The sequence below is a fragment of the Pongo abelii genome, chromosome 16 (genome assembly GCF_028885655.2).
Source record: "Pongo abelii isolate AG06213 chromosome 16, NHGRI_mPonAbe1-v2.0_pri, whole genome shotgun sequence".
Classification (NCBI taxonomy): domain Eukaryota; kingdom Metazoa; phylum Chordata; class Mammalia; order Primates; family Hominidae; genus Pongo; species Pongo abelii.
In genome coordinates this window covers 45,577,368-45,590,755 of record NC_072001.2, presented here as the reverse complement: position 1 = coordinate 45,590,755, position 13,388 = coordinate 45,577,368, and the positions used below count along the sequence as shown (strand labels likewise).

The window sequence follows — 13,388 nt, the reverse complement described above, 5'->3', positions numbered from 1 at the left end:
AGTTTATATTCCCACCAACAGTGTAAAAGCGTTCCCTTTTCACCACATCCAGGCCAACATCTATTTTTTTTTTTTTTTTTGGAGATGGCTGGAGTGCAGTGGCGCGATCTTGGCTCACTGCAACCTCTGCCTCCCAGGTTCAAGCAATTCTCCGGCTTCAGCCTCGTGAGTAGCTGGGACTACAGGAGCGCGACACCAGACACAGCTTATTTTTGTATTTTCAGTAGATACAGCATTTCACCATGTTGGCCAGGCTGGTCTTGAATGCCTGACCTCAGGTGATCCACCTGGCTCAGGCTCCCAAAGTGCTGGGATTACAGGTGTGAGCCACCGACCCAGCCTCTTTTTTGATTTTTTTGATTATGGCCATTCTTGCAGGAGTAAGGTGGTATTGCATTGTGATTTTGACTTGCATTTCCCTCAGTGATGCTGAGCATTTTTTTTTCCTATGTTTGTTGCCATTTGTATATCTTCTTTTGGGAACTGTTTATTCATGTCCTTAGCCCACTTTTTGATGGGACTTTTCTTCATGCTGATTTGTTTGAGTTCCTTGTAGAGTCTGGATATTAGTCCTTTGTAGGATGCATAGACTGCAGAGATTTTCTCCCACTCTGTGGGCTGTTTGCTGATTATTTCTTCTGCTGTGCAGAAGATTTTTGTTTTAAGTCCCATCTATTTATCTTTGTTTTTGTTGCATTTGCTTTTGGATTCTTGCTCATGAAGTCTTTGCCTAAGCCAATGTCTAGAAGGATTTTTCCAATGTTATCTTCTAGAATTTTTATGGTTTCAGGTCTTTTATTTAAGCCTTTGATCCACCTTGAGTTGATTTTTGTATAATGTGAGAGATGAGGATCCACTGTCATTCTCCTACACGTGGCTTCCCAATTATCCCAGCACCATTTGTTGAACAGGGTGTCCTTTCCCCACTTAACATTTCTGTTTGCTTTGTCGAAGATTGGTTGGCTGTAAGTATTTGGCTTTATTTCTGCATTTTCTAAACTGTTCCATTGGTCTATATGCCTGCTTTTGTCCCAGTACCATGCTGTTTTGGTAACTATTGGCCTTATCGTATAGTTTGAATTGGGTAATGTAATGCATCCAGATTTGGTTTTGTTGTTGTTTTTGAGACGAAGTCTCACTCTGTTGCCCAGGCTGGAGTGCAGCGGCGTGATCTCAGCTCACTGCAACCTCTGCCTCCCAGGTTCAAGCGATTCTCCTGCCTCAGCCTCCCGAGTAGCTGGGATTACAGGCACCCGCCATCACGCCCAGCTAATTTTTTCTATTTTTAGTAGAGAGGGGTTTCACCATATTGGCCAGGCTGGTCTCAAACTCCTGACCTCAAGTGATCTGCCCGCCTCAGCCTCCCAAAGTGCTGGGATTACAGGCATGAGCCACTGTGCCTGGCCCAGATTTGTTCTTTTTGCTTAGTCTTGCTTTGGCTATGTGGGCTCTTTTTTGGTTCCATAAGAATTTTAGGACTGTCTTTTCTAGTTCTGTGAAGAATGATGGTGGTATTTTGATGGGGATTGCATTGAATTTGTAGACGGCTTTAGGCAGTATGGCCATTTTCACAGTACTGATTCTACCCATCCATGAGCATGAGACATGTTTCCATTTGTCTGTGTTTCAACAGTGCTTTGTAGTTCTTCTTGTAGAGGTCTTTCACCTCCTTAGTTAAGTATATTCCTAAGTATTTTATTTTTTTTGCAGCTATTGCAAAAAATGTTGAGTTCTTGATTTGATTCTCGGCTTGCTTGCTGTTGGTGTATAGCAGGGCTACTGATTTATGTACATTAATTTTGTACCTTGAAACTTCGCTGAATTCATTTACCAGTTCCAGGAGCTCTTTGGATAAGTCTTTAGGGTTTTCTAGGTATACAATCATGTTGTCAGCGAACAGCAACAGTTTGACTTCCTCTTTACTGATCTGGATGCCCTTTATTTCTTTCTCTTGTCTTATTACTCTGGCTAGGACTTATCGTTACTATTATTACAGTATATCTTTTTCCATCCTTTTACTTTCAACCTGTGTCTGTGGTTCTAAGGTGTGTTTCTTATAGACAGCATATAGTTGGGTCTCGCTTTTATGCAATCTGAAAATTTGTACCTTATGCAATTCACACTTAATGTATTTAATAATTATTGATGTGCTCAGAACCATCCATGTCTGATTTTTCTTTTTTCTATGTCTCATATCTCCTTTGTTCCTCTGTTCTTCCTCCACTGCCTTTAACTGTTAGGTATTTTAATTAATATGTACCATTTTAATTTCTGTTGTTTTTTCTGCCCAGAGGAGGCAGAAGAAATGTTGATTTTTAAAATTATATTTTTGAGCTATTTTCTTAGTAGTTGCTCTACAGATTACAATACATATCTTTCTTTATGATCTACTTCAAAATAATACCAACTTAACTCCTGTAAAATATAGAAACTCTACTTAAATATATCTCCTTTCACTTCCCTTGTGCTGTTATTTTCATATACGACGATGTACAAAAATGTATTGTTATAATTGTGGTTTTATGTAATCTTATTTTTTTATTGACATTAGGAGAAGAAATGAGAAAGAATGTAGGTTTTTTAATATTGACTCACACATTTACCATTCCCAGATATCTCATTGTCTCCTATAGATTTAAGATACTTTCTAATATCACTTTCTTTCAGCCTAGAAGATTTCATTTAGTTTTCTTGTCAGGTAAGTCTGCTGGCAATAAATTCTACTTTTTTTTTTCCCCAATCTGGGGATGTTCTTATTGCCAGTTTTTTATATTATCTCAGCCCCCTGACTTCTAGGGTTCAATGGTTCTGATGAGAAGTCAGCCATTCATCATGTAATTGTTCTCCTGTATGAGTCACTTTTCTCTAGCTGTTTTTAAGATTTTCTCTTTGTCTTTCAACAGTTTAAATATGATGTGTCTAGGTGTCGGTCTCTTTGTGTTTATTTTACTTGGAGTCCTTTGAGCTTCTTAGATCTATAAATGATTTTCAACAAATTTAGGGAGTTTTTGGTCATCGTTTTATTTTGGGTGTGGTGCTTCTCACTTTGTTACATTCCTTTAATCTATTTTCAGACCACAGAAAGGATTTTGTCCAGCTTTATAGTTGCTTTTGGGGATATGACTTGACCTCCTCATTCCATCATAATGGAAGTGAATCTTCTAATATTTCATTTTAATGCTTATTTTCTTTTCAACCTTTTGTTTTAAATGTCCATACTGATCACATAGACGTGAAAGTGTTTTAAAATGTTAAAAATAAATACAAGCAGAAGATATTTTGATTAGTCTTTATAAAATGCTTCTACCCATTCTAGGTGTATAGCTTAATGGAGTGTGTGTAAATCTGGTTTATAATATTAGGTTCTATCAGAGCACCTATAAACGTGAGAGTAGGAGGAAAGGAAAAGAAACAGGGCCAGGGGCGATGATGGCTCACATCTGTAATCCCAGCACTTAGGCAGGCCAAGCCAGGTGGATCATTTGAGGTCAGGAGTTTGAGACCAGTCTGGCCAACATGGTGAAACCCCGTCTTTACTAAAAATACAAAAAAAAATTAGCCGGGTGTGGTGGCGCATCCTGTAATCCCAGCTATTTGGGAGGCTGAGGCAGGAGAATCGCTTGAGCCTGAGGGGCAGAGGTTGAGGTGAGCCGAGATCGTGCCACTGCACTCCAATCTGGGCAACAGAGTGAGACCCTGTCTCAAAAACAAACAAACAAAAAAAGAAATAGGAAGGAAGACAAGAAAGTGGTTTAAAGGTACAAGGAGAGGAAGAAATCTCACCAAATGTAAGGGGTTACCAACCTGCGTGTAGTGGATCGTGAAAATGGCGTGGGATCTGCTGCTGGCCTCATGAACATGGGTGGCTGCTGTGATTCTGTGTATGTAAGGAAAAACTGTTAGGACGAGGATTGTTTACACATGGTAGATTCTTAAGGATCCATAGGGAATACAAGAAATGTTAGTGCTGAGGTTCACAGATGAGAATCATAAAACACACATATTTAGTCCAGTATCATGAAGAGAATAGTCCAAAGAGGGCAGAAGCAGCACTCCAGGTGCTGATATCTGAGCATAAAACAGAGTGTAGCTTCACACTAAACTACACTGAAACTTTTTTTTTTTAAGCAATAGAAGCAAAAATTCGAGTGAAAAGGGAAATGAAGACTAGAGCGTCATCAACCTGGAAGAACATGCCCAAGATAGACCCATTTTATTTTATTTTATTCTTTCACTTTATTTTATTCTTGGAGTCATTTTAGTAAGACAAGTGGATGTAGAGAGCTTGCTAGAGAAGATACCTCAAAGACAGAGAATATAAGTTTTGATTAAACACAGAATATTAATTCTACAGTGTCAGAAAGATTTTGGAAATGAGATCTTAAATCACATCAATATCATGCTTAAGCCAGGTGGAATTCACGATCTCCCTTAGAAATCCATTACAGTGTTAACCCTTAAAGTCAGGAGAGGTTTTCCTTTATCTAAGAGCATCTCATTGAGCTGTGTTCTCAGAGGATCTGGAGAATTGAAGAAAAGGGCCAAAATCTAGAGGCTAGTCTCATGATTCAAGCCTGACACTGAAAAATCACAGAGCTCAGGGTATCCTGAAGACCAGAAGCAAGTGTCTCCAGGAGAGTTCCATGAAGCTCAGGAGAATGTTAAATTTAAATTTCTTCCTTTATGTTCAATTAACTTGGTCCTGCTATTAACAGGATAAATAGAAGGCTCTAAAGATCTTTTTACCCCAGAAAAAAAAGCCCTTTTTAGGGACATTTACTTGTAATATTCTAGGTATTTCATAGTAACTTACAACATGGAATGTTATTACAATTTACAATAGCTTTCAGGGGAATCTACAGCACCTAGTTATTCATAGCAGATTCAAAACAGTCTTTTGAGGGGCTACCTTATAAGTATGCAAAACTAGAAAAAAATGTTTTTCTGAAACTTTTACACTATATTCATCCTTATATCTATCAAATCTGAGGAGAGGACAACGCAGGTAAGAATCCTTTCTTCCAAATTTAGAAGCTCTAAACGAAGTATAGAGTAACTTCCTTGGGCTTACTGCCTAATATTATTATGTCCAGAACAGATTCCAGCTTCATTACTAGTGAGAAGAGACTAAATCTTAGTCACCACCCCTTACCCTGGGAACATTACTGTTCTGGGAAGAGCCTCCTGGTTGTGAACATCTCTACACACAGAGACAATTTTAAGTGTCATTATACACTCCCCAAAGGGAAATGGGAACACAGGACAGGAGTGTGATGATAAAAGAATGATAGAAACAAACAAACCTGTTACCTGTTTGCAATTCCCTCCTCCAAGAGTTGGATTACTTGCTTATAATTGGTAACTACATGTTGAGATAAACCTATCGGATTTGTGAAACAGAAAAAAGAAATTAAATGAAATTTTTGGTAAACTTTAACCTTTTCTTATAAGTCTTTATCATTCCTATTTCATATTATTTAATAGATAAAAATGAGGGAATCTGGCCAAATTCATTCAGATCATAAATTAAATCAAGAAATATTTATTGGAAACCTCTTGTCAGGTATATGATAGGCTCTAGGAATATAGGTCTCTGCCCTCACAGAGATTATGGTCTATAAGTCATATAGACCATATGCTAACAACAACTATAATTCCTTACAATTCTGCCATATAGGTTATAAGAACTGTTCTCATTTGGCCCTCACGAAGTCCCTGAGGTAGGCCAGTGTTGTTTTCCCCACAAGGTGGCAGACTCGGTTTGGCATACAAAATACAAAGTACACTCATCTCTGTCCTCCCACAGTTTACAATCATGATAAGTTACACTATACAAGACAATATGGCCAAGTGCTACAGGAGTGGGAAAGATGATACATGATGAGGAGATCAGCGGCGTGGTCAGGGCAGGCTCCATAGAAGAACTGAGACTTAAATTTAGCCACTATAGAATGGGGAGGCTTTAGATAGGTGAAGAGGAGCCTACGGGCATGAAAGTAAATCTTCATGGCTGGTTACTGACCAAGTCCCAAAGGCCTTCCCAACTGTTCTAGAGAATCTCTGTATTAGAGATTCAAAAACAAAGTAACTTCATGGGCTTATTGCTAAATACAATTACACCAAAAATAACAAAGTAACATAAATGAAACCAAAAAAAATAATAGTCAATAGAAAGCAATCCAAGAAAGACCCAGATACTGAAGCTACTAGGCCGACTTAAATTAACTCTGAAGGCTGGGCACTGTGGTTCATGCCTGTAATCCCAGCACTTTGGGAGGCTGAGGCGGGCGGGCCTGAGGTCAGGAGTTTGAGACCAGCCTGGCGAACATGGAGAAACCCTGTCTCTGCCAAAAATGAAAAATTAGCTGGGCTTGTTGGCGCATGCCTGTAATCCCAGCTACTCGGGAGGCTGAGACAGGAGAATCCCTTGAACCCAGGAGGCAGAGGCTATGGAGAGTCGAGATCACACCATTGCACTCTAGCCTCAGTAACAAGAGCGAAACTCCATCTCAAAAAAAAAAAAAAAAAAAAAAAAAAAAAGGCCAGGCTCGGTGGCTCACGCCTGTAATCCCAGTATCCCAGTACTTTGGGAGCCCAAGGCAGGTGGATCATGAGGTCAGGAGTTCCAAGACCAGCCTGGCCAACATGGTGAAACCTCACCTCGACTAAAAATACAAAAAATTAGCTGGACGTGGTGGCGGGAGGCTATAGTCCAAGCTATTCGGGAGGCTGGGGCAGGAGAATCACTTGGACCTAGGAGGCAGAGGTTGTAGTGAGCTGAGATCTCACCATTGCACTCCAGCCTAGGCAATAAGAGCAAAACTTCATTTCAAAAAAAAAAAGTAACTCTGCTTACTATTTTCAAGGAGTTGAAAGACAAGATTGTAAACTTGAAAACTATAATGAAATAATAAAATGGATATCTGAGAAATAATACTGTAAGTGAAAATAAAAACTCAATATAAAGTTTAATAGCAGGTTAGACATAGCTGAAGAAAGAATGAGTGAGCAGGAAGATAGATCAGAAACATACTCAAAATTAAGCACAGAGAGACAAAAGATTAAAAATATGGAGGCAGCCGGGTGCAGTGGCTCAAGCCTGTAATCCCAACACTTTGGGAGGCCGAGGCGGGTGGATCACGAGGTCAGGAGTTCAAGACCAGCCTGACCAACATGGTGAAACCCCGTCTCTAATGAGAACACAAAAATCAGCCGGGTGTGGTGGCGCGCGACTGTAATCCCAGCTACTAGGGAGGCTAAGGCAGGAGAATCGTTTGAACCCGGGAGGTGGAGGTTGCAGTGAGCCGAGATTGCTCCATTGCACTCCAGCCTGGGCGACAGAGCGAGGCTCTATCTCAAAGAAAAAAAAAGTGGAAGCTAGGTGTGGTAGTGCACACCTGTAATCTCAGCTACTTGGGAGGCTGAGGCAGGAGGATTCCTTGAGCCCAGGAGTTCAAAACCAGTCTGGGCAACATTAGCAAGACTTCATGCCTAATTAATTAATTAATTATAGAAGAAACGGTAAGACTCACAGAGTATACAGGGAATAGGCCTAACATACCTGTAATTAGAGTCCTGAAAGAATGGGGTAGAAGGAATATTATAAGAGGTAATGGTAGTGGAGGGAAGGGGGGAAAAAAAGGAAAGGTAATGGCCAGGAACTTCCCAAAACTGATAAAAAGATACAAAAGCACAATTCAAAAATCCCAGCATGATTTTTTAAAAACCTAAATCTACCCATACGTAGATTATAATAAACTGTTCAAAGACAAAAGGAAAAATATTGAAAAAATTAGACTAAGAGATGACTTCTCAGCAAAAACAGTGGAAAGCAGAAGAGAATGGTATAATTTTTAACGACTAAAAGAAAATAACCATCAATTTAAAATTCTGTACTCAGTGAACTTTACCTTCAAGAATAAGAAGAGCAGGCCAGGTGTGGGGGCTCATGCCTGTAATCCCAGCACTTTGGGAGGCCAAGGCCGGTGGATTACTTTAGGTCAGGAGTTCAAGATCAGCCTGTCCAACATGGTGAAACCCCATCTCAGTAAGTACTAAGATTACAAAAATTAGCTGGGCATGGTAGCAGGTGCCTGTAATCCCAGCTGCTCGGGAAGCAGAGGCAGGAGAATTGCTCAAACCCAGGAGGTGGAGGTTGCAGTGAGCCGAGATCGCGCCACTGCACTCTAACCTGGGTGACAGAGCAAGACTCCATCTCAAACAAACAAACAAAAAGCCAAAAGAGAACTTGTCAATAGCAGATCTACACTAGAGGGAAAACAAGATTATTCTTGAAGTAGAAGGAAGTCAGAGATAAAAGGTAGGATATTCTTTAAAAATTAAGAGCCATAAAAATGGCATTTAAGTCAAGAAGGGACAAACTAAGTTCAAGTCTTATAAAGTTTATTGTCTGGGAAGAAGCAGAACAACCAGTAAATATTAGACTTTGATAAGTCAATGGTCTATGTTGTAATCTCTGGAGTAACCACCAAAATAGTAAGACAATGTGTAAATAATAAGCTAGTGGAGAAGGAATATGGAATAATTTTTTAAAGTTATCAAACCAAAAGACAAAGTAAAGAAAAAGGAACATAAAACAGGAAAAGTAAAGAGAAAACACAAAATAACAGATTTAAACCCAAATAAAATTAGTGGTTACATTAAATATAAGCAGACCACATTATCAAATTAAAAGACCAAAACTGTGATGAAACAAAGGTAAAACAAAGCAAAAGGAAAAATTTTTTAAATAACACATCTGAAACATACACAGAAAACTGAAAGTAAAAGTAGAAAAGAAGATAAAAATACAAACACTAACCCAAAGAAAGCTAGTTTAGTTAATGCCTGACAAAGTAGACTTTAAAGTAAAAGCATTACTAGAGATAAAGAAAAATCCTTCACAATGAAAAAAGTGTTCAATGAACCAGGAAGTTTTAACAATTCTAACTTTGTATGCATGTAATAATAAAGCCTCAAAATATATAAAACAAAAATTGGCAGATTAAAAGGAGAAAAAGGCATCCATACTCATAGTAGGAAAGTTTAACTTGCCTTTCTTAGTATCTGTTAAAACAAGTGGAAAAATAAAATCAATAGGGGTACAGAAGATTTGAACAAGTATCAAACCTGATAAATAGTAATATATAAACACTATGCCCAACAATTGCATAATACACATTCTCTTCAGGCACACATGGAAAATTTACAAAAACTGGCCAATGTGCTAGGCTACAAATCAAACTGTGCTATATATATTTGAAACTTTTTCATTATTATTATATCTGTTATGATGATCTGTGACCAGTAATCTTTGATGTTACTATTATAATTGTGTCGGTACACCAAGAACTGTATAGAAAAGCGAACTTAATTGATAAATGTATATGTTCTGACTGCTCCACCAACCAACCTTTCCCCTACCTTTCTCCCTCTACTCAGGCCTCCCTATTCCCTGAGACACAACAATATTGAAATTAGCCTAATTAATAACCCTACAATGGCCTTTAAGTGTCCAAGTGAAAGAGTCTCTCATTTTAAATCAGAAGCTAGAAACGCTGAAGTTTAGCAAGGAAGGCATGTTGAAAGCCAAGAAAGGCTGAAAGCCAGGCCTCTTGCGCCCAACAGTTGGCCAGGCTGTGAATGCAAAGGAAAAGTTCTTGAAGGAAATTAAAAGTGCTACTCTGTGAACACATGAATGATAAAAAAACAAAACAGCCTTCTTGCTGATTATGAAGAAAGTTTTTACAGTATGGTTAGAAGATCAAACCATCAAAACATTCTCCTAAGCCAGAGACTAATCCAGAGCAAAGTCCTGATTCCCTTCAATGCTATGAAGGCCGAGAGAAGTGAGGAAGCTGCAGAAGAAAAGTTGGAGCTGGCAGAGGTTGGTTCATGAGGTTTAAGGAAAGAAGCTTCTCAGTAACATTTAAGTGCAAGGTAAAGCAAGCAAGTGCTGACGGAGAAGCTGTAATAAGTTATCCAAAAGATATAGCTAAAGCTAAGATAATGAAGGTAGCTACAACAGAATTTCAATGTAGACAAATCAGGCTTCTATTGGAAAAAGGTGTCATCTAGGATTTTTATAGCTAGAAAGCAGCAGCCAATGTCTGGTTTCAAAGCTTCAAAGGACAGGCTGATTCTCCTGTTAGGGGCTAATGTAGCTGGTGACTTTATTTATTATTATTATTATTATTATTATTATTATTATTATTATTGAGACGGAGTTTCACTCTTGTTCACCAGGCTAGAGTGCAGTGGCACAATCTCGGCTCACTGCAACCTCTGCCTTCCGGGTTCAAGTGATTCTCCTGCCTTAGCCTCCCGAGTAGCTGGAATTACAGGCACATGCCACCATGTCTGGCTAATTTTTGTATTTTTAGTAGATATGGGGGTTTCACCATGTTAGCCAGGCTGGTCTCGAACTCCTGACCTCAGGTGATCCACTCATCTCAACCTCCCAAAGTGCTGAGATTACAGGCATGAGCCACCATGACTTTAAATTGAAGCCATTATCACTCTGAAAATCCTAAGGCCAGGCTGGGCGTGGTGGCTCACAGCTGTAATCCCAGAACTTTGGGAGGCCAAGGCAGGTGAATCTCTTGAGCCCACAAGTTCAAGACCAGCCTGGGCAACATGGTGAAACCATGTCTCCACAAAATACACAAAAAATTAGCCAGGTATGGTAGCGCATGGGTGGGAAAATGAATCACATGAGCCTGAGAAGTTGAGGCTGAAGTGAGCTGTGATCATGCCACTGCACTCCAGACTGGGTGACAGAGCAATACCCTCCCTCTCTCAAAAAAAAAAAAAATCCTAGGACCCTTAAGAATCACGTTAAATCTACTCTGCCTGTGCCCTATAAATGGAACCATAAAGCCTGGATGACAGCATATCTGCTTACAGTAAGCCCACTGTTGAGAACTACTGCTCAGAAAAAAAGATTATTTTCAAAATATTACTGCTCATTGACAGTGTGCCTGGTCACCCAAGGTCTCTGATGGAGACATACAAGAAGGCTAATGTTGTTTTCATGCTTGCTAACATAACATCTGTTCTATGGCCCATGGACCAAGGAATCATTTCAGCTTTGAAGTCTGATAATTTAAGAAATACATTTCATAAAGCTATAGTTGTCATAGTGATTCCTCTGATGGATCTGGGCAAAGTCTACTGAAAACTTTCCAGAAAGAATTCACCATTTTAGATGGCATTAAGGACATTCATGACTCATGAGAGGAGCTCAAAATATCAACATTGAGGGGTTTGGAATAAGTTGGTTCTAACCCTCATGAATGACTTTAAGGGGTTCAAGACTTTGGTAGAGGAAGTAATTCCAGAGTGGTGGAACTATCAAGATAAGTAGAATGAGAAGTGGAGCATGAAGATGTGACTGAATTGCCACAATCTCAGGATCAAATTTGAATGGATGATGAGTTGCTTCTTATGGATGAGCAGAGAAAGTGGTTTCTTGAGATGGAATCTACTCCTGGTGAAGATGCTGTGTGAAATGACAAAAAAATGAAACAGAGTATTACATAAACTTAGTTGATAAAGGAGTGTCAGGATTTAAGAGGATTGACTCCAACTCTGAAATAAGTTCTATTGTGAGTAAAATGCTATCAAACAGCATTTCACACTACAGAAAAATTTTTCATGAAAGGAAGAGTCAATTGACGTAACAAACTCCACAAGTTGTTTTAAGAAATTGCCATAGCCATCCCAACCTTCAGCAATCACTATCCTGATCAGTCAGCAGCCATCATCATTAAGGAAAAATCCTGCACCAGCAAAGAGATTATGATTCACTGAAGGCTCAGGTAACCACTAGCATTTTTTAGCAATAAAGTATTTTTAAACTAAGGTATGTACATTTTTTTTTTTTAGACGGAGTCTCACTCTGTCACCCAGGCTGGAGTGCGGTGGCGTGATCTTGGCTCACTGCAATCTCCGCCTCCCAGGTTCACGCCATTCTCCTGCCTCAGCCTCCCGAATAGCTGGGACTACAGGTGCCCGCCACCACGCCCGGCTAATTTTTTGTATTTTTAGTAGAGACGGGGTTTCACAATGTTAGCCAGGATGGTCTCGATCTCCTGACCTTGTGATCTGCCTGCCTCGGCCTCCCAAAGTGCTGGGATTACAGACGTGAGCCACCGTGCCTGGCCAAGTATGTACATTTTTAATACATACTGCTACTTCGTACTTAATAAAATATAGCATAAATATAACTTTTATATGCACTGGGAAACCAAAAATTTGTGTTTTTATTTTGATTTTTGCTTTATTGTGATACTCACTTTATTGTGGTGGTCTGGAATCAAACTTGCAATATATCCAAAGCATGTCTGTATACATGTTGTTTTAGGTGAAATTATGTGGAGCATGTTCTCTGAACTCAATACTATTAAACTAGATACCTATAACAAAAATACAACTAGAAAATCCCTGAGTGTTAAAAAATAAAGAAACACACTTCTAAATCCATGAGTCAAAAGAAATCATATTGGAAATTATACATATTGTAAACTGATTAATGATGAAAATACTACACATTAAAACTGGGGCAATACAGCTAAAGTCATGTTTACAAGGAAATCTATAGCTATAAATAAATATACTAGAAAAGAGGAGGCCAAGGCAGGCGGATCACAAGGTCAGGAGTTTGACATCTTGGCCAACATGGTGAAACCCCACCTCTACTAAAAATACAAAAATTAGCTGGGTGTGGTGGCACACATCTGTAGTCCCAGCTACTCGGGAGGCTGAGGCAGGAGAATCGCTTGAACCCAGGAGGTGGAGGTTGCAGTGACCCAAGATCGTGCCACTCCAGCCTGGGCGACAGAGCGAGACTCTGTTTTAAAAAAAAAAAAAAAAAACGAGGGGCCGGGCACAGTGGCTCACGTCTGTAATCCCAGCACTTTGGGAGGCCAAGGCAGGTGGATCACCTGAGGTCAGGAGTTCGAGACCAGCCTGACCAATATGGTGAAACCCCATCTCTACTAAAAATACAAAAATTAGCCAGGCATGGTGGTGCATGCCTGTAATCCCACCTACTCAGAAGGCTGAAGCAGCAGAATTGCTTGAACTTGGGAGGCGGAGGTTGCAGTGAGCTGAGATCCCACCACTGCACCCCAGCCTGGGTGACAGAGCAAGACTCCGTCTCAAAAAAACAAAACCAAAAACAATAAAAGGGTAACTTTGATAAAGTAATTTTATATCTGTTGAATCTAGTAAAGATGATTTAGGGCTTGTAATTAAGATATTGCTTTCATTTTTTCTAGTAATTCATCCTTATTTTATTTTATAAATGTATTAGTATACCAAAGATTGGAATTTAAAAAATTCAAAAAAAAAACTGGTTCTTCTAGCCTGGGCAACATAACAAGACT

At 39.4% G+C, this 13,388-nt stretch overlaps 1 protein-coding gene across 10 annotated transcripts in view; it reads right to left on the bottom strand.

The window, feature by feature from the left end:
- Positions 1–13,388, bottom strand: part of STARD9 (StAR related lipid transfer domain containing 9) — a 151,375-nt gene that overhangs the window by 70,830 nt on the left and 67,157 nt on the right. For all 10 annotated transcript variants that reach the window (XM_054532649.2, XM_024232715.3, XM_054532653.2 and 7 more), the window contains 2 exons: positions 5,311–5,380; positions 3,805–3,877 (listed from right to left, as the gene is read on the bottom strand). In XM_054532649.2, coding sequence (XP_054388624.1) covers positions 3,805–3,877; positions 5,311–5,380 — 143 coding nt within the window. The remainder of the gene's footprint in view (positions 1–3,804; positions 3,878–5,310; positions 5,381–13,388) is intronic.